Source organism: Sapajus apella, unplaced genomic scaffold, assembly GCF_009761245.1.
Source record: "Sapajus apella isolate SASKATOON/1434 unplaced genomic scaffold, GSC_monkey_1.0 scaffold2, whole genome shotgun sequence".
NCBI lineage: Eukaryota > Metazoa > Chordata > Mammalia > Primates > Cebidae > Sapajus > Sapajus apella.
In genome coordinates, this window is record NW_022436942.1 from 60,389,108 (window position 1) to 60,409,276 (window position 20,169).

A 20,169-nucleotide genomic window follows, 5' to 3' on the forward strand; every position below is an offset into this window, starting at 1 on the left:
TGGCAGATAAAATATGATAAAAAGACTATTTCATCATGTTTTACCTCCAAAGTGTACACCTTTTCTTGGAGGACTGAGAGCCAAAGTAAAAATTCCAAAGTATACTGCTAGCACAGTAATGAGTGCTTAGAGCGCTTCGCGAAATACATGGGGTTGAACTGCAACCCCAAACTGGAAAGATTCTTTACAAGTACCTAGATACTTGCAAAACAGAATTCTTCTGAAAAATCCATTATGAGATATTTTATCCAAGATGAACTATGTAGCCATATTTACTTGGATGAAATAAATAGTTGTCAAAATTCTGAGCCATAATTTTTTTATCATTTCTCAAAAAAATTTTATAAAACCCACATAATATGGAATTAAATACTTTAAGGTTAAAAAATTTCACATAAATTAGTATCTAGTTTCTTAATAACAATGAACATAGACATAGGGTAACTAACCTATTTATTTTTCAATCTGCCTTAACCTACATTATAGTAGACTAAATTTCCTACAAACTAAGATCTTAAATGAAATCATCTACCCCCTGGTAGATAATAATCACTCCCCACCAAAAAAGCACAAAACAAACAAACAAAAACCAAGAAGGAGGTAGCACAAAAAGGAAAAAAAAACCCAAAAACTGTCATTAAATTTCAGCTCCTTTGGATATCTAGAATCATTACTGATCTACTGAAGCTGTTCCTAAAATGTGTAAAGGCTGGTTTTAGTAGAATAGTATATTTTTCTTTTTGGTAACATAAAAGACACTATTTACAAAGATGATATCCTCAACCGTAAAACACTGTAGAGAAAAAATTTAGAGAATTTGAAATGTTTTTATTATAACTGACAAAGTAATGTCTTGGCAATAATATCATTATATTAGGAGAATTACTTACTCAAGAAGATCTGGGTCTAGTCCTTCTGATATCATTTTGTTTCTTATTGCCATCACTGGTACACCCTAAGCAAAGGACATGAGATAATCTGTTCATTAAAAATGCTTCCTTTATATGTCTACACATACCATCTAAAACAAGACCTTTAGATCCCTCATTATTTAAGAGTTCGTATTCTACTTTTAAATTAGCACATGCCTAGCACTTGCATAATCTAGTAAAGTACCCATTTTACACTGACCTAACAGAATCAGTTTTATCCAATATCACATAAGCCCAAATTAAGTCATTTGAGCTTATTCATTACTAATTCTGCCATATAGAAAACAGAGATCATATTCTCACTCTTCTTATATCACCAAAAGAAAGAAAACATTACTCAAATGATTAAAATACCAGTTGAAGTGATACAATGAAGACTTTTACTTGAAAAGGGAAGAGAATTGATATACAACTAAACATTTATTCCAAGTTCACTTAGTAAAGCTCTAAGGGGAGAAGATGTCATCAAATCTGTCAACTCCTCCTCTTCACACCATCCCCAAGGATAAGAAACACTAGACTGATGTGTTCAATTTGAGGGCCTTGATTCTGTCTCCTTAAAGGAGGCAGAGTCACAGCATGGGACTCTTTCATCCCATGTGGCATAAGAAGGAAGGTACACCCAGGAACACACAGGAAAAAGCCCAATCACTGCTCTATTGCTGTTGCACACTCTTCTCTTATCACTAGCCAGTTGTGATGTTCATTTATTTTTACTTTTATTTTTAACTGACAAATAATTATGCATGTTTATGTGGTAAAGTATGCTGTTTTGAAATATGTATATATTGAGGAATAATCAAATTAGGCTATTTAGCATATCCGTCACCTCCAATATTTATTATTTGTGGTAGGAACTTTTAAAATCCTCTCCCATAGCTATCTTGAAATATACATCTTGAAGATGGGATAGGAGTTTGTCTAAAATGAAAAACATAAACACTTAGAAATATACACAAATCTTAATCTACCCTATCATATGTACACTCGTTTCAAATTTGATCTTGCCAAATTAAGTTAAATCATTACATCTAATCCTCAGTTTTTTGATCAGAAAATTTTATGTCAAAAAATTTAATTTTTATTTACTTTAAAAAACTGCCCAGAAAAGACAGCTACTGAAAGACTCATAACCACTTATTTTGGCTATGGAAGAAAAAAATAGCCACATCTCCTCTCACAGCCTGCTAGGTTAAACAAGGTTAGGAAAGCAAAGGCTTTCTTTTGAGTTTACAGGTTACTTAGAAGACTCTCATGAGAGGTAGCAAAGGCAAAGCAGTCATTTGCAGGCCCATTTGTATACTTATCTTGGTAACTGTTGTGTTTTATCTTATAAATTAGTAAAATTTAGCTTATTAAGACTCAGATAAAAATGAATACTTAAGTGCATTCTAAATATTAGATGAATCAATATAAATAGTACCATCACAGAATTCTCTTCAAAACCATACCTCTGAAAGCAATATTGTTCCATGAGGCAATTTTTGAGATATTCTGAAAAGTGCATTATAATAGGTTTGGAAGACAAAGAAGGTGGAAGATAAGTTTAATGAGCAAAAAGAGAAAAGCAAAAAGAAAAAAGCCCACTTGCTGGGGACATCCAATGTGAACAGACTCAAGTTTGAAATAAAGTAAGCAAGAAATAAAAACTAACACCACTTTTGAAATATATTATCTAAAACTAAGACTTGAATGAAATATGTTTACAAACAAAATGTACTTAGTAACAAAATTTTCATAGTAGAGGAGAAAGCTGATTACTTGAATGACACAGCTGGCATTGATAATTAAATGTCATTCAATTATTTAGGATAACAGGGGGTAAGTTATGAGTTTGGAACATTCCACAAAAAAATATGTAAATGCTAAGAAAAAAAGAGAAGAGCAGAGTTAATGTCATACTTCTTTAAAAAGACCTCTTGGCTTCTATTAACTATGGTTTGATGGTATAAGGTCTTTCTACAAACTCAAGCATGTGATTTATTTATTATACTTTAGCATAATCCACAGGACATCATTGGAAAGGTCATACAAATAAGTTACAAAGCCAAGCCAAGAGAAGGGAGGAGAATGAGGTTGAAAAAAAATTCCTAAAATATAGCAAAGAAAGTGTATATTGGGTGGTGGTGAGGGGAAGCAGTGGGTGGGAAGAGGGTAATGGGGAACAGGGAAGTTGGTAGAATTAGATAAGCCCTCTATTTGACCATTAGCTTCACGGAATTGATTATACAATAAGACTAATAGAAACCTAAACCTGTAAGCTCCAAATTTGAACCTTAGTTTCTGGGGTCTGCTTACAGTAGAACAGCACAGATACATATACAATTTGGTATCTTGTCATTTCTGTATATGGATATGGGTAAAGGAAAATATATACAACTGTTCATATCTTACTTGATTCTTAGACTTATCGCTACCTTAATAAAAATCTCATAAAGCTTGATAAAAAGAATAATCTGGCCTGTGTTCCAAAGAATGTATTCCAAAGGGATCTGCTGTTGTTTCCAGTGATGTTGCTTAGTTTGCTATATTCTTCCTTAGAGGTCACGTAAGAGAGTCTGGTTTGTTAAACACCAAAAAGAAGTGTCCAATTTCTGATTGCCAATGGACAAAGCTACTGGTGGTCTAAGAAGGACAAGAAAGACCTCAAAACTGAAGTCTACTGAACTGTGGGGTTTTTTTTGGCAAGTGAAATCAGGCAGTGTGTCCAACATAAGTAATGAAGAAGAGAGAAGGCAGCCATAAGTCTGATGTTCCAAAAAATAACATCTGTATTTGCGTCACTGGAGAAAGTGTGTACAGAGCCACACTAATGAAATTATGATGGCAGCACTAATAGTTAAATACTAGTTTCTTATATCACAAAAAACTGTTTAGAGGTTTATAGGCCTGCCAATATTTACATTTATTTCTTATTGTGTTAAAAAAAGTCAAAAGACAAAATCCTTTTATAAACCATGTTGAAATTTTCCTAAAGTTTTAGATTAGAAGGAGGAAAAAAAAACCTTTGTACTCAAGAGAGATAAATTACTTTCCTAGTTTAAAAATAACTTAAAATGCTTCTTACATTTTAAAGTTTATCCTCTTAGTTTATAAATGTGAATTATAACATTTCAGTTATAAAGGATGAAAAATGTGAAGTTTTCTTCCCCACCTAAGGCAACAATAAAAAACAGATCTATTGAATACGTTGATGGAAAAAGCTTTTTCTTTGCAGAGAACGGGAAGTAGTAGAATTTGAAAAGATGCTACAGGTTGTTAAAAGGCAGCCGGTCCTCCAATTAGGCCCCTTCTACTTAAAATTTAACTTCATAAAATGGACTCATATCTTTGCCTTCTGACTTTTTTTTTTTTTTTTTTTTTTTTTTTTTTTTGAGATGGAGTCTCGCACTGTCGCTTGGCTCACTGCAACCTCCACCTCCCTGGCTCATGTGATTCTCCTGCCTCAGCTTCCTGAGTAGCTGGAATTACAGGCGAATACCACCAAACCTGGCTAATTTTCTGTATTTTTAGTAGAGACAGGGTTTTATTATGTTGGCCAGACTGGTCTTGAACTCCTGACCTTGTAATCCTCCCGCCTCAGCCTCCCAAACTGCTTGGGATTACAGGCATGAGCCACCATGCCCGGCCCCTGCCTTCTGAGTTTCAACAGTGCTATTTTAAAAATATTTGACTGCAGTTTATAAAATAAATTCATAGCATGCTGCATTCAGGATAAAATTTTCAGATAAAATATATAATGAATTACTGTTCACTGAACAAATTATAACACAAAAGAAAGCAAATGCTTGATGATCTTTCTCTTCAAAGCTTTCAGTGAAGGAATATAAATTAATTTAAATAGATCTTTTAATCACTGTAAAATGAATATGGCTATCTAAAAAAATGGAAAGTTTATTTCTAATGACCTAGAAAATGCTAGACTCTGAGATTAACTCTGATACTGTTACCATCAAGTATTATTAATTAGAACTTAAATATGTGGGTCAAAAAGAGTCACAAATCTTGACTAGTAATATATATATACATATATATATGTTATATATATACACACACAGTGGTTTCTATGAAAACTAACGGTAAGTTATTCCTTTTTCAAAGATTATCTCAAGACATCAGTTTCAGTCAGAAAGTATTCTTCACTGACTCCAGTGAGGTATCTTTAAAGGTGAAGGGAGAAATCACACTAAAAAATGGACCAAAATGAAACCAGCCAAGACCAGGGCCCCAGGAAGTTGGTAAAGCAATTACTGTTACTTTGTTCATAAAATAAATACATTTTAGTGGTTCAACCTGTGACTTTTATAGGTGAGAACTAAGGTTAACCTGAATGCCTATGAAGAAAAACCTTTAAGAAAATTATTTCAAAAAGTAAGGGATCTATTGTTATGACACAACTGAAAATACAATTCATAAATTTCCCTATGTGATTGACTCACTACTCCCTTAACCTGCCTCCCATGCCTGCATAAAACATACTTATTATAGACATAATCACTTGTTGATCACCAAAAAAAAAAGTATATGGTATTTTCTTTGCATACTGTAGCTACTCAAGTATTTGCTGATTTAAGGATAATTTGGGGCTGTTGAAGACCCATTTTCCTCTCTGCATTATAAATGCAAAAGCAGCATCTAAAATTTATAGATTTGCTATGCTAGGCTAATTAACACTAAAACACCATTATGAATATATACCTAATATATATATTATATATATTATATATATATTAGGTATATATACCTAATATATAATTTCATTCAAATGATTACAGTATTTCTACTTTGAAATATACATTAATTATAAATTTCTAAATCTTCCTTTACAGGAATAAGAACTTTAAGAGAATTTTTATAGTAAATCATTTTGAAATTTGCTAATTAAATTAAGAGTATACAAAGCATTAAAAATATAACTACCATTCAACACAGCAATTTTATTACTGGGTAGATACCCAAGGGAAAATAAAAAGTTCTACCAAAAAGACACATGCACACACAAGGTCATCAAAGCATAATTCACAATAGCAAAGATAGGAATCAACCTGTGTGCCCATCAATGGTGGACTGGATAAAGAAAATGTAGTATATACATGCCATGGGAAACTACACAGACATAAAAAAAGAGCAAAATCATGTCCTTTGCAGCAACATGGATGTAGCTGGAGGCCATTATCCTGCGTGAATTAATGAAGAAACACAAAACTAAATACTATGTGTTCTCACTTATAAGTGAAGCTAAACATGAGGTACTCATGGAAATAAAGATAGAAATGACCAACACTGGAGATGGTAAGAGAGGGGAAGAGAGGGATGGGGCAAGGGTTGAAAAACTACCTACTGGGTATTATGCTCACTACCTGGGTAATAGGAGCATTTGTACCTCAAACCTTAGCATCATGCAATATACCCTTGCAACAACCCTGCTCATGTACTCCTTAAATCTAAAACTGAAAAGTAACAAAGAGTGTAATAAGTTCAGAAGTCTCCTGATCAGTTTTTCAAAACTTATTACTACGTTGTACCTATTCAAGAAGTTTTAAAGAAATATCTCCAAATATAGTAATAAAAGTTACAAAGAACAGAATCCTTAGTAACTAACAATAAAGATGATGCTACTGATTGACATAACAGCATGTTCACTTTTGAATTAATTTTCCAGTAGTGGTAGTTTGTTCGAACTGGTATGATTCTCTCATTCAATGCCCTTAGGGATCTAACAGGCACCCATTTAAAGAGAGATGGCCAGGATTAGGCATTCCATGTGGCTACAGAAACCACAATGAAAGGGCCTTCAACCTGATAACAATGTGTCATCAGCACATGGTCTAACTAATCTATGGAATAAAAGTCATTGGTGAACTTGGGCTAGGAAAAAACAAGAAAAGAAAATCTGGGGTGTTTCACTGTATTATGGAAATCTTCAGAAAGTCATACTTAGGTCTGAAAATATTTTTTAAAATGATGGCATTAAGATAAACACAAAAATGAGGTTATCTTCAGGTAAAAGAACAGAAAACTTTCATTCACTTTTCCCAATGAAATTCAGTATTTTTGAAATCTTCTTTAATTTCCTTTTAACACATATAGCTAACATAACAGCATTACTCCAAAATCTAAAATAATCCTCACCCAAAAAATTAGCTTACGAATGAAGTATGTGTTTGCATCTCACAGTGCTTTGACCCACTCAAGACAAATTATCTTCTGACCTAGGACCATCTACCACATTATGAATGCTTATACCATCTGAGATCCTTGATATAGTGCTAAAAATGCCTTCCTCAAGTTCATGGTCTCTAAAGCTTCTAAGGCACTTCTCTCCCTTCTGAGGTGAGCCCACTTGCTTATCCTAGCTCATTTGCTCCTCTGGTCCTTACTTTTTCTCTCATTAATTAAACATGATCTTAGATAAATTTATAGTTAAGGTGAGAATCATGGTGTTTCTAAATACACCAATTTGGAAAACTTATGTGAGATCCCTTCTTATTTCTGGCAGAGGTGGTCAGTGGGAAAGGCAAGAGAAGGGCGTTGAGAAATCAAAGCTGGAAAACTAAAAAATTACTATTGCATCAGAGAAAAGAATGATACCATACATTTCAGCAAGCATAACAACTGTTATCGCTTGTATGCATCAAGAGCTTCCTTATGAATCCTAACAGTAGAGTGCTGTTCCTTTTGTCACACCTTCCAAAGAGTTAAGGAGTTGCTTAAATGAGTTAGAAGGAAAGATATAAAGTCATAAGTTAAAATGTTTTTCTGTTTATGCCTTCTGTTTATTATCATTTTATGCATCATCTAAAGGAAATTCCTGTGAAACTTAGAATGACTCTGAGCTAATCCTCTGGAAGTTCTCTCCCCTAAACTTGCTTTCTTGTGTTCTCTCTTTGCCTTGCTTCCTTCTGTCAGGAGATGGGGACAGGGGTTTGGTGCTGTGATGAATTTAAGGTAGATAAATAAGTTTTATTGGCACTTGGTGAAATAAACTAAAATCAAGAATTAAACATTTTGGCTTAAAAAGGACTGTTTCAGATAAACCATCCTCCACCTTATCTAAATTATTTGAATTTTAATACCAGTGACACTAAAATATGGAGAATAAATTCTGAAGAAATAACATCTTCTTCAAATACACTTTCACACTCATGAAAAACTGATTTGACAAATTTAGCACCTTAAATTAGCTTATCAACTTTTTAAAAAGATTATTTTACATTTTGAATTCTCTTATGTTTCAGTTATTCCCCCTTTTAAATTTTTTTAATTAAAATTGATTTTACTTGCCTGATGTTTTATTAAAAAAAAAAAGAACTCAAGTCTACAGTAGCCAAATATCCTTCTACAACTCTAATGGAGACTGGCATCTATGCCATCTATTAGTTTGTTGGTATGTGACTATTCTTCAAATATGACTGAGAATTCTAGAATGTTCTGAGGGGCTCAAGTTCAAAATATATTTTCCAGAGACTGTATGTACTATATACAAATATAGTTACGGTAAACAACTAGTTCCTGGAAACAAATTATTCAAAAATAAATACTTTCATGGCAATTAAATGCCACCTAAGGATGGCTGTAAGAAAAAATGTGATATTTGCATGAAAATATTCTCAGCTATATTATTATGACAACAGTGGTATTAGTGAGAAATAAAGAAATGAGAATTGAGGGAGGCATATATAATATTACCAAGTAGGCACTGACATGACAACCATATAACTATTTAGTATCTGCCCACTACACGGCAAGCAATTCCTTCAATCTTCTATCTTTATCACAAATCAGAAAAAGCAAGAAATTTAAAACCTGAACTTAGCAGCATCATTGTTTACTGCTCTCTAACAAACACTTATAACAAGAAAATTTTAAAATACACCAAAGGACAAATACATAATAGAAAGGCAATACTTCTCAACATTAAATCTGTACATAGTATGAGTGGTTCTAAGCTCCCTAACTTTCAAGGCAACATGGGGAGGGTTCAAAAGGCAGCTAAAATGATGGAAAAATCATCATCTGTAAACCTGGCATAATTATTCTTCACACATACTTTCCTTAGAGGCCAGTTCACTGACTTTAGCAGAGAGTAATTTTTGTAATTCTTTGACAAAAGTATGACAAAAGTTATCTGTCTCTAGGTCTTCTGTATACTGCCATGGCAAAGCACAGGTAACACGGTAGGAGCTTCCAGTTGGTGGAAAACTGTCAGTTTTCTGCTTAAGGGAAAGCTCTATCCAAACCTTCTTGCATTTGATATAAGATAGAAAGTAGAAGGAGGAGGACAAATGTCAGAGGTCACTTTAATTTCATTTATCCCAACTCAAAGTTACTGCTTATATAGTCTACTATTTTACTAAGCTTTGCTTCTTTCTTTTAGTTGTAGTCAGACAGACCTGCCTACCTATTTAGTTCACGGGAAGGATAAAATATTCTTTACTTAAAGTTTTCAAAGTTGGCTAAATTATGCAATTAATTAAACAGACAAATGTTCATTTGTATCTTTTCTTTATATTCATAAGTATGGAAAATCAAAGTAATTGGACATGAAGCTTTTATTTTCAATGAACAAAACGAGGCTAAAACAATACAAAAGTTATTCCTCCATCCCACAAACCTTCATGTACTCAATAAATGTTGATCTTGATATTGATTAGTAAGCCTTAGGTATTATAAAACAAATGAAATACATATTAATATTATAATACCTACAGTTAAAAACCATAAAAAACACATAATTATTAAGCTAAATCTGTAACAGGGTTTTCACAGCTATGATTATATATAAACCAATAGCTCCTCTTTTTTGATTATACTTTGACTATATTGTTGATCAGTGATGAGGACTTGGAGTTCTGTAAAACACAGAAAGCCACATTGGGGTCATATCCAAAAAAAGGTTTTAAAGATTTTAACTACTCTTACAATAACTACATCTTGTTTGTTATCTGAAGAACATGCTACTTCCTGCTTGATTGGTTTCACAAGGTCCAAGGTGCCTAACTTCTCGATGAACATCTTTAATAATCATTGGAGCCTCCTCATCCTTAGGTAATGGAAGTCACATTTCCTCAGGCCAACATCCACCACTGGCAACAGATGCATCAGAACCACCAGAACCAAAGAGATTATTCAATTCACATTTTAAGCCAGCCAAAGAAAATAGAGCTTTAAAAAAGCCTAAGTGTCCAAGAGACTGTTTTGGCAAATATGGTTTCAAAAAATACAAGTCATTAGCTTCTTAATGTGGAAGTCGGACTTTCCCAATGCACAATTTATTACTGGCAAAGGATTCACCAAGATCTGCCAGTAAAAAGGGGAGAATTGTTGGAAAAGTGATCTATGTACACAATTCCAGTTAAGTTATAAAAGCAATATGTAATTTAGTAAAGGCTTGTGCTGCACTATTATGACAACAAACATTAAATCAAAATCAATTATGTGCCACATTTGGAACACAAAAGTATTACTGAAAAATCTTGCATAAAACTTGCTTAAAAAGGAAAAAAAAAGTCAGAAAATGCCAGCAGGTGTTCCAGCAACAGTCATTATCAATGAGATTCAAATTTGGGGATCAATTAATAGATCATAAATCTAAAAGGAACTTCTGATCTCATTTTATGTACGGGAGAACTGAAGTCTTGAGAGGTGACATGGCCTGATGTGATGACAAAGCTAAGAAACTATACCATGTTGTATCCCAGAAGTTCTGGGAAAAGATCTGGGTGTACTCCTAGGCAATGAAATTTTCTCCCAGAAAAAGAACAACTTTTCTTTCATTGTTTTAATCTAATCATTGTTTTATCTCTCAGAGGGCAGTAATCCAGGAGTGACAGAAAAAGGCATGGAGAGCAAAAAGCAAGGTATTGCTTATTACTCTGTGAACTGGTACTTGTAATTAGTGAAGGACTGTGTTGGTTTGTACCTCTATACTCTCAAAGGAGTTTATATTGATTAAATAGTTTTAATTCTCTAGACTGTAAAATAGATTTATAGGTATGTGGCAAGTAAGCAAGGCACATATAAAAGCAAGGCATTCCAGAAGATAGTTAGTACCCAGGTAGAGGAAGTTTTCATAGCAGTTTAGGGAGGAAGCCAAGGTAGACTGTAGTTCATCCTGATACCCAGAAAGTCTTAAAATCAAGAAAAATCTGTTTTTGTAACATGCAAGACTTTCTGCCATATCTAAAGTGAATGATCACATGAGAATTCTGCAAATCAAAGCTTTCTATATTAGAGAAGAAGCCAAAAGGGCTTGAAAAACATGGTTCTGTCATATTACATAAGACAAAATCGTTCTAAAAAATAGAAATGGTTAAAAGATTGTTGAGGAGCTATGTATCAAGATGATATTGAGTGGAAGTATATTACACTTTGGAAAAAGAAACTCAGTATAATTGGAGTAGAGGTATAAGACTCTGCTTATGGAGCAGTAACTCATATTTTTAAAGGAAAAGAATATAAAGGCAACTGAAAAAGAGATAAATCTGTTATTACTCTTTCACAAGGTGAAAGACCTGTGGCACTGTTAATTCCCTTTTGAATGTATAGAGACAGTTATTTTTAGGATCTTAGGATTAGATATTGTTGGCATAAAGGATTAGATATTGTTGGTATATAGTTGTTTTTTTTTTTTTTTTTTTTCAGAAAGAGGTCTTTTTTGTTGTTGAGACAATGCTATCCTCCTTTTCGTTAATACAAACAATTCCCTAAAAGCTGAGATGCAGGCTTTTAAAACTGTTTCTATAACCTGTTGTCTTATGTACAATGGACGGTAAGCTACTCAAGGTCATACCAACAGACAAATTGGAACTCATTTAAAGAATTACGTTGTTATTGGTCTTTCTGTGCATTAAGAACTAAAACTGAATTTTGCCTGGTAGGTAAGTAAACTTTAGTCATCCCTAAAGTTGAGAAAAATTGGTTTTAATACAAATTTAAAATCTTGTTGGGAAAGTAAAACACTTTTCAGTATGATAAGGTAGTTTGTAATGAAGTCACCCTCTAGAATCAGCTGGGGTCAGGCTCCTCCTTATAGCCAGTGGTCAAATTTGCTTTTCTTTCTATCTATATCCCTCTTAACCCTGTTTGTTCTCAGTTATACTCCAGGAATTGAACCACATTTTCAGAGTGAGCAACAAATTAGCAGACAAACACAGAAAACAGAAAGGCATATCACCATCCTAAGGTATAGAGATACAAAGCCATCTGTATTCTTTCCATGTCTATGACAGAAAATGAATGGTTCAATGGTACAAATTGTAATAGGTCTCTAATGGTTGTTCTTCACTCCACTTCTGTGAGGCATTTTCTAACGCAGAGTGGTACTGTCATCTGTTCTTCCAGTTAAAAGTTATAGTTTTGTAAAGGAATGGATATAGGAAACACAACTAGCTATGTGGATACTGCTGAAGAATAATATTTTAGGTGATAACTTATGACATTAGAATGATTGTACTCTTGGAAAAGTGCTAAGTGGTTTGGAAGAACCAACGGATTATGTTCAGCAATACCCACAGGTATGTTCAAGAAGCTTTACACTGAAATCAAAAGATTAAAAAATCCTCAATTAAAATTGTAAGACTAGACCTATGAATAACAACAATATAATAGGGAAAAAACAGTGGAAGAACTGCCAGGAAATTATTAGGAGGAAAATGTAAACAGTAAACAAAGCCAATAGCCTAAAAAATAGTGTGTCTGTATGTGTGATGTGTGTGTCTGTGTGTATGTAAATAGAGCAAATCTGAAATTTCAAAATAAATAAGCTAACACTTAATGGGAATAAACTTGTGTATGAGAATTGGCATTTGAAAGAAATGTCTTACAATGTTTCCCAGCAGAAAGAGGACAATTACCATAAATCAAAATATATACACATATATAGAAATTCTTGAACAAGTGATAAAGAAACTCCTATGTGAGGCTAAAAGAAGGCAAGAATTTTATCAGATGGAGCATACTTTTTGCTACCCTGACAGATGGAAGATTTACATAAGGCTTTCTTAAAACACTGTAAATGAGCAGAAAGATACAGACACGATGGGGAATATTATCCATCTACACATACTAGAAGCTTAATTTTGCCTATATTAGAATATCCGATAAATTCCTAAGTTGCCCTGCTGAAAATTTAATTTCTCAATAGATAAAGGGGGCAATGAAGCAAACATGCAACTATTTGTGCCTAAGTTTGAACACAAAGGCCAAAATAAATGATAATAAAGAAGGGGCAGGAATTCCGGTAGTGATCACACCAAGGAAAGAAAATTTCTGGGCATTATCAAACATGTAGCCTACATCTGTTGTTGGAAATTTTGACAGTCACTCATGATATGCTTAGAAAACAGAAGAAAGAGTGAATTTATAGATTGTTCAATAATCATAATCCAAAAAATAATGATTGGTAGATTCATGTCAACCTTGAGGAGGACCTCTATTGGGTCTATTCTTGTTTTGGTCCTGAAAACATTTTAAATTGATAACTTGAAGAAATGAGAACATATTTATACATATCCAGGTAGCACAAAGCTAGGAAGGAGAGATAATATGTGTGATTACATATATAGTCCTTTAACGAATATTGATTGAGCACCTTTATGGGTAAGTTGTTAACATGAATATGCAGATTAATCAAGACACCATTCTTCCTCTCCTGGTTCCATTTTCAACTGGAGATATAAAAATATGTACAGATAATCATAAAACAAGGTATTAAGTAACAAATTCCAGAAAGAATACCAGTAAAGTTATTGGATAGGTCAACAAAAGGAGCTATTACTTCTAGCTTTAAGTGTTGGTGGGTTTAGAATCTGGGATGATTTAGTGGACACAATCATAGGAACATGTTAGATAATAGAATTTGGACATGTGACAATAAAGAGAAGGACAATCTAGATTCAGAGAAGGAAAAGCACGGAACTTATATAGGGAAAGGTTTGTGGTTTTATCTGATTAAAGAATGGAATTCAGGGCCTGACGCAATGGCTCATGCCTGGAATTCCAGCACTCTGGGAGGCCAAGGCAGGTGGATCATCTGAGGTCGAGTTCGAGACCAGCCTGGACAACATAGCAAAACCCCATTTCTACTAAAAGTACAAAAATTAGCCGGGCATGGTGGCAGCCGCCTGTAATCCCAGCTACTCAGGAGGCTGAGGCAGGAGAATGGCTTGAACCCAGGAGGCAGAGGTTGCAGTGAGCCGAGATTGCGTCACTACACTCCAGCCTAGGAGACAAGCATGAGACTCCATCTCAAAGAAAAAAAAACTGGAATTTAGGACAGGGAGCAACAGAAAATAAGAGTTGGGTAATAAGGTTCTGGGATGTCAGTTGGCACAAAAAACTAAAAACAATAAAATTAAATTTAAGTTGGATGGACTTCTAGTATTATGATGGCAGTCTGATGTCGCTCCCCACTTTCTTCTTGAAATTACCCCTTAACAATTAGAAACAGAATATGACCTACAGCTTTAATGACTAAGAGGCATATATGAACCAATTACATAAAAATTAAGAGCAGGTAGAAGAATGATTGGTGACTTAGCAGAGCCAAAGAAGGTCAAAGTCCATGTGTCTGAAGGAGATGCCAGGAAGAAGTTGCACTTCCAGAACCCTGAAAATGCTTAGGAAATAGATATACCCTTACCAAAGGCAAAAATAAGACAAAGGGCTAAAAACAGAAAAATTTGTCTTAAATCAGAAAAAGTCTGAGGCAGAAGAAATTTAACCCCTAATCATACTCAGTGACATCAAGCAAAAAAGGATGGGCTGGAGTTAAGTAACAAGTACAGTTAGAAAGTTATGGCTTTTTAAAAATAAAACAATTATTTATTTTCTTAAATGTTTTTAAATTAAATTAAATGATGTTAATATATAGTTTAAAATATTTTTAAGCAGTTCTTCTTCAGGAGTATTTTTTCAAAACACACATGCTCTATGTACCAAGTACCAAGTCTAGAGATTCTAATTTTGTAAGAGAGGGCCCAGGAACTTACATCTTGGAAGTTTCTTATTCTGAAAACCACTGAGCTAGTGTGAAAAAGAAATCTATCACCTAAACCTATCAGAATGTGAAATGGTATAGACAAATTATAAGCATTTTCATTTACAGGACTACAGACAAGGTACTGTTGCAGGAATGAAGAATAGTGTAGTACAGGAAAAAATTCCCTGTCTTGTGGAGTTTATAATCTTGTAGAGAAGAGAGAGAGTAAATAATAAATAAAACATGTAGAATGCTAGAAGTTGATAAGAAGAAAAACACAGCAGAGAAGGGGTACAGGGAATTGGGTAAGAGGATGCTGCAATTTAAAATAGTGTGGCCAAGGAAGGCCGTACTTAGAAGGTAGTATTTTTGAATACAGATTTGAAGGAAGTGAGGGAGCAAACAATGCAGATATCTGGGGAAAAGTGTTTCAGGCAGAGAGAATAGCTGAAGCGAAGGCCCTGAGACAGGAGACTGCCAATATATTTATTCAAGGGACATAAAGGAGGCCAGCAGAGCTGGAGAAGAGTAAGTGAGGATATGAGATCATAAAGGTAACAGGGGAGCTAAACTGTATAGGATTTCATGGGCCTGTGAAGGATCTTGGCTTATTCCTACTGAGGCGATAAGACATATGATTAAAAAAGTAAATATTTAAAGGGTCATTTATTTAATATATATATATATATATATACACACACACACACACACATATATACATATATATATATACATATATATATATGACTGAAAAGCAATGGAACTTGTTTACATAATTAATAACAAAAATAAAAATTGCAAGTGGTATCTGGAAACCTTAGCTCGCTAAATAAATCTAGACAATACCTAATACAGTAGTTTAAAGTAAGTGTTTGATAAATATTTGTGGAATAAACAGTTGGCAGATTTATACTGAAAAAGAGTTTTTGAAACTCTTGTAAAATCAAAGGCAATTTATCAAGAATTTAACAACTATTCTAAGATGCAGCTTTCATAAAAGATTTCAGGGCAGTTTTATAGAGTATAACCTAGCAGATGTTCCTATTTCTTATTTTACATAGGTTTGGCAAGGAGGGGTGAACATAAAAATCTTTCAGAGTCATTTTGAAGCATCTCCCTTTTGTTTAAAGAGTGAAACAGAGTGTTTTTTTGTGTGTTTGTCTCTTTGTTTTTGAGAAGGAGTTTCACTTTTGCTGCCTGCCCAGGCTGGAGTGTAATGGTGCAATCGTGGCTCACCACAACCTCTGCCTCCCGGGTTCAAGCAAATCTCCTGTGTCAGCCTCCTGAGTAGCTGGGATTACAGGCATGTGCCACCATTCCAGGCTAATTTTGTATTTTTAGTAGAGAGATGGGGTTTCTCCATGTTGGTCAAGTTAGTCACGAACTCTAAACCTCAGGTGATCTGCCCACCTTTACCGCCCAAAGTGCTACGATTACAGGTGTGAGTCACCACGCCTAGCCCCATAGTTTTTTTTTTTTTTTTTTACGTCAGTCTGTCTTTTAAGCTTAGGCTTTCCTGAATTTTAGCTTTAAAAATGTGTTCAATATGATTCACAGTTAAATTGGCTTTGCTTTATTCTTTTTATTTTTTTTTTTGAGACATAGTCTCACTCTATTGCCTAGGCTGGAGTGCAGTGGCCTGATCTCAGCTCACTACAACCTCTGCCACCTGGGTTCAAGCAATTCTTCTGCCTCAGCGTCCCAAGTAGCTGGAATTACAGGCGCCTGCCATTGTGCCTGGCTAATTTTTGTATTTTTAGTAGAGACAGGGTTTCACCATGTTGGCCAGGCTGGTCTTTATCTTCTGACCTTGTGATCCATCTGCCTCGGCCTCCCAAAGTGCTGGGATTACCAGGCACGTGCCACTGCGCCGGGCCTGCTTTATTCTTATTAATTAAAAAACTTCATATATTTTCACCCCGAAGTCTGGTTTATTTTTTTCTAAACTGACCATCAATACTCTGAGCTCTAGGCTTCAGAAGAAAATGGAATCGTGAAAGTGAAAAATTACACTTCTGATAGCTAGAGAAAGTAAATGTACTTTCTTAACCACTTTCACCATTGCAGCTTCCAAATGAGCCAATCTACTCTTTCTGATTGTCAGAATTTGCTTTTAACTTACTAGGTGATAAACTATCCCATGGACAGCAAAACAAAACTGTCCTTTAATATTAGCATTGTGCTTCTTTTGCTTGATAATACAATTTTACAAAAACTTTTTTTTTTTTTTTTTTTTGAGACAGGGTCTCTCTCTGTCACCTATACCAAAGTACAGTGGAATAATCAGTAAGGTCAGCCACTGCATTCTTGAACTCCTGGGCTCAAACAGTCCTCCCACTTCAGCCTCTTGAGTAGCTGGGACTACCAGGTACACACCATCATACAGAGTTAACTTATTTTTTTTTTTAAATGTAGAGGCAGGGTCTTGCTCTGTTGGTCAGGCTGATCTCAAACTCCTGTTTTCAAGTGATCCTCTCACTTTAGCATCCCAAAGTGCTGGGATTACAGGTGTGTGTCATTGCACATGGCCTTAATTATTTGATTAACAGAAAAACGATGGACAACTACCTCCTTCAACTACTGAAATAGTTTCTAAAGGAATAAAAAAATGTTAACTTCTGCTATCAGAGACAATTGCAGATATTTTTGGTACCATACCATGTTATGATTTGTTATGAAAAATATGAATTCTGAAGTCATATAATATTAAAAGCATTATCTTACATGGCCAAGAGATCATTGATAGATGAACATAAAAAAGTGTTTTAAAATTATTATTTGTGCTAGTGTACGGGGATTAAGCTAGAATCAAATGATTTACCAAATGAATAGTCTACTTTCATTACTTTCTGTTTCTAACATTTGCATTGATAACTTTGTGTAAAGCAAAAAAATTTACATAAATCTAAATTAAACTATGTTAATTTGAAATGTGGGATCAATTCTAATTATCAAGATTTGACTTCTGACTTTTTTTTAAAATCAGAGTATTAATTAAAATAGTAAAGAAGTAAGATAACAGAAAGCTTGGTTTAGCAGTTTTCTCAGATTGAAAAAATAACAGTAAAACCTCCAGGGTTAAGAATTTCAAATGAGGCTGCTACACAAAGAAGACAGACCAATAGCTTACCACTTGAACCATTTTGAGATATCTGGCATATCTTGGATCCTTGGCTACAGTTAAGATATTTTCTGCTGATACTTCACTTTCCTGTAGTCCAGAGTCTTGTGTACTGTTCTGCTGTAGAGAGTATTTTGTGTAAATCTTTAGACAATTCACAAAAAGGGTCCATCATGTTACTTAAAAGGGATGTTTCTTTTCATAATTCTAAGGCAATAAAGGGCAGAAAAAATCATATCCCCAAATTTAAATCCCAATAATTTAGTTATGAGATATGTTTCCAAATATCTACAAATATTTAAATATCACTTCAGAGGAGGTTTTGCTTCGATGCTATACTGGTTCCTTAAAATGCAAGTATATTCATGCAATAAAATTAAAATTCTGCTTTACTTGTCCTCAGAGTGCTGACAGAAAGCATGAATTATAGGGGGTTATACTATTTTAACAAAACTTTTAATAAAGCTAATGAAACTTATGAACTGTTTACAAATTAATAAGTTTACCGAGATAATGATGAATTGATTTCCTACGTATCTATCATCTACCTAATTGAGCCCTTTATTTATTAAATCATTTTATTCTAAGTGGACATGGCTCTTCTAACTTTTTAGAAAGCAATTTTTAGAGAATTTGTAGAACAAAATTATCTGGTTTTATACATTTCAGCTACTGATGGAACTATTAACGGTAACACTGTATACAGAGTGGTTAAGATGAATTACTAAATATAACTTACAATAAAGAATACTGGGGAGTGGTCTTTTTAGACCAAAATGCTGTTGTTATACAGGCAGTCTTGGTACCATGTTACTGAAACTTGTGCATATCAGATCCATATCCTTGCTTAAGTGCAAAACTAGAACTGCCTGTATACAGTACTTGATTTTTCTATCAAACCAAACATTTAGAAAAAGCTTAATTTTGTGAATCTCTCTCATTATCTGTATATAAGCATTAAGAAGAATTACCTTAGCAGAAATCAATTTTATGTCTATCGTCTATGCTGAAATATAGAAAAATAAATATCTTTCTATCTTCATAGTTGTTAGAATATGAATGTGAATTACATATTGAAGTTTTTCCTCAGATAATTCAAATATAAATTAAATCTGTCAAAAACTCCAAAGCAAATAAAACACCCAAAAATCCTTTAGGTTTCTTCTGTTACATGATATTGCTAAGTGTTACAAAAGTGAGTATATATAAATTCATCTATAATATACATAAATGCAAAACTTTTAAAACACTGTTAAATAAAAAATTAAGATAATATCCAAGTATGTTTTTAAAAAAATTATGGAAATTAAACTCATATAATAGCAAAACTGTGCAAATGAGAAATATATCCTGGCCAGATATCAGCTCTCAATTGTTAACTTTTGCGTAATAACAAAGACCTCAACAAGGTTTAATTATGAAATATATTTAAATGACCCATGCTATTTGAATGACCCATTCAATCCTCTATCATATCTCTCAACTGTCCTTCATTTATTCTCAAATCAATCTCAGTATCCACAACTGGGTACTCTACTGTGAATAATGATAAAATCGGAACCATGAAATTAAATTTGCCGAAAAATCAGTATGCAAAGCTTGCGTCTTTGACTCATGTATAGATTAGAAAGAGTGATAATTTTTTTAAAAAGTGGATTATTCTCCTTTATCTGATAATTGAGTTGACTAGAATGTCAATGAAAACTCTGCATTAAGTAATACTTAAGCCCATTTCAAAATATTTTGTATAAAATATAAAATATATCATTTAATAATAATGAAGAAATGAGAAGTTGGTTTGAATATTAAGAACATGCTGAGCAGTTATTTTATTAAACTAATCAACATAAAATATTATCACAATAATTCAAACTTTGGGAGCCAACAGAACTTGATAAACCCTCTAATTTATTTATAGAGGGTTACATGTACAATTTTTAAATAAAGCTGCCAGACATATATCAGGTTATTCTTAATTTCCAAAGCACATTAAGAAATTCAGCTGTGATTACTGGTAATCAACTTTTTGGGACATTAAACATGTGAGGACCAACACAGCTGAATAAAAATTTTAAAGTACATATTATAGATGGCATTCATAATAACACCTGGAAAAATTAATAATCAAAGTTAGA

At 33.6% G+C, this 20,169-nt stretch overlaps 1 protein-coding gene across 2 annotated transcripts in view; it reads right to left on the reverse strand.

Moving 5' to 3' along the window:
- The window catches only part of WASHC3 (WASH complex subunit 3), a 49,748-nt gene that overhangs the window by 10,480 nt on the left and 19,099 nt on the right, over positions 1 to 20,169 (reverse strand). The window contains exons 5-6 of one of the 2 annotated variants that reach the window (XM_032299357.1): positions 18,044 to 18,151; positions 891 to 955 (exon numbers count right to left, since the gene is read on the reverse strand). In XM_032299357.1, the coding sequence (XP_032155248.1) occupies positions 891 to 955; positions 18,044 to 18,151 (173 nt within the window). Of the gene's footprint in view, positions 1 to 890; positions 956 to 18,043; positions 18,155 to 20,169 lie in introns of both variants that reach the window. The other variant, XM_032299356.1, reaches the window with a different exon arrangement.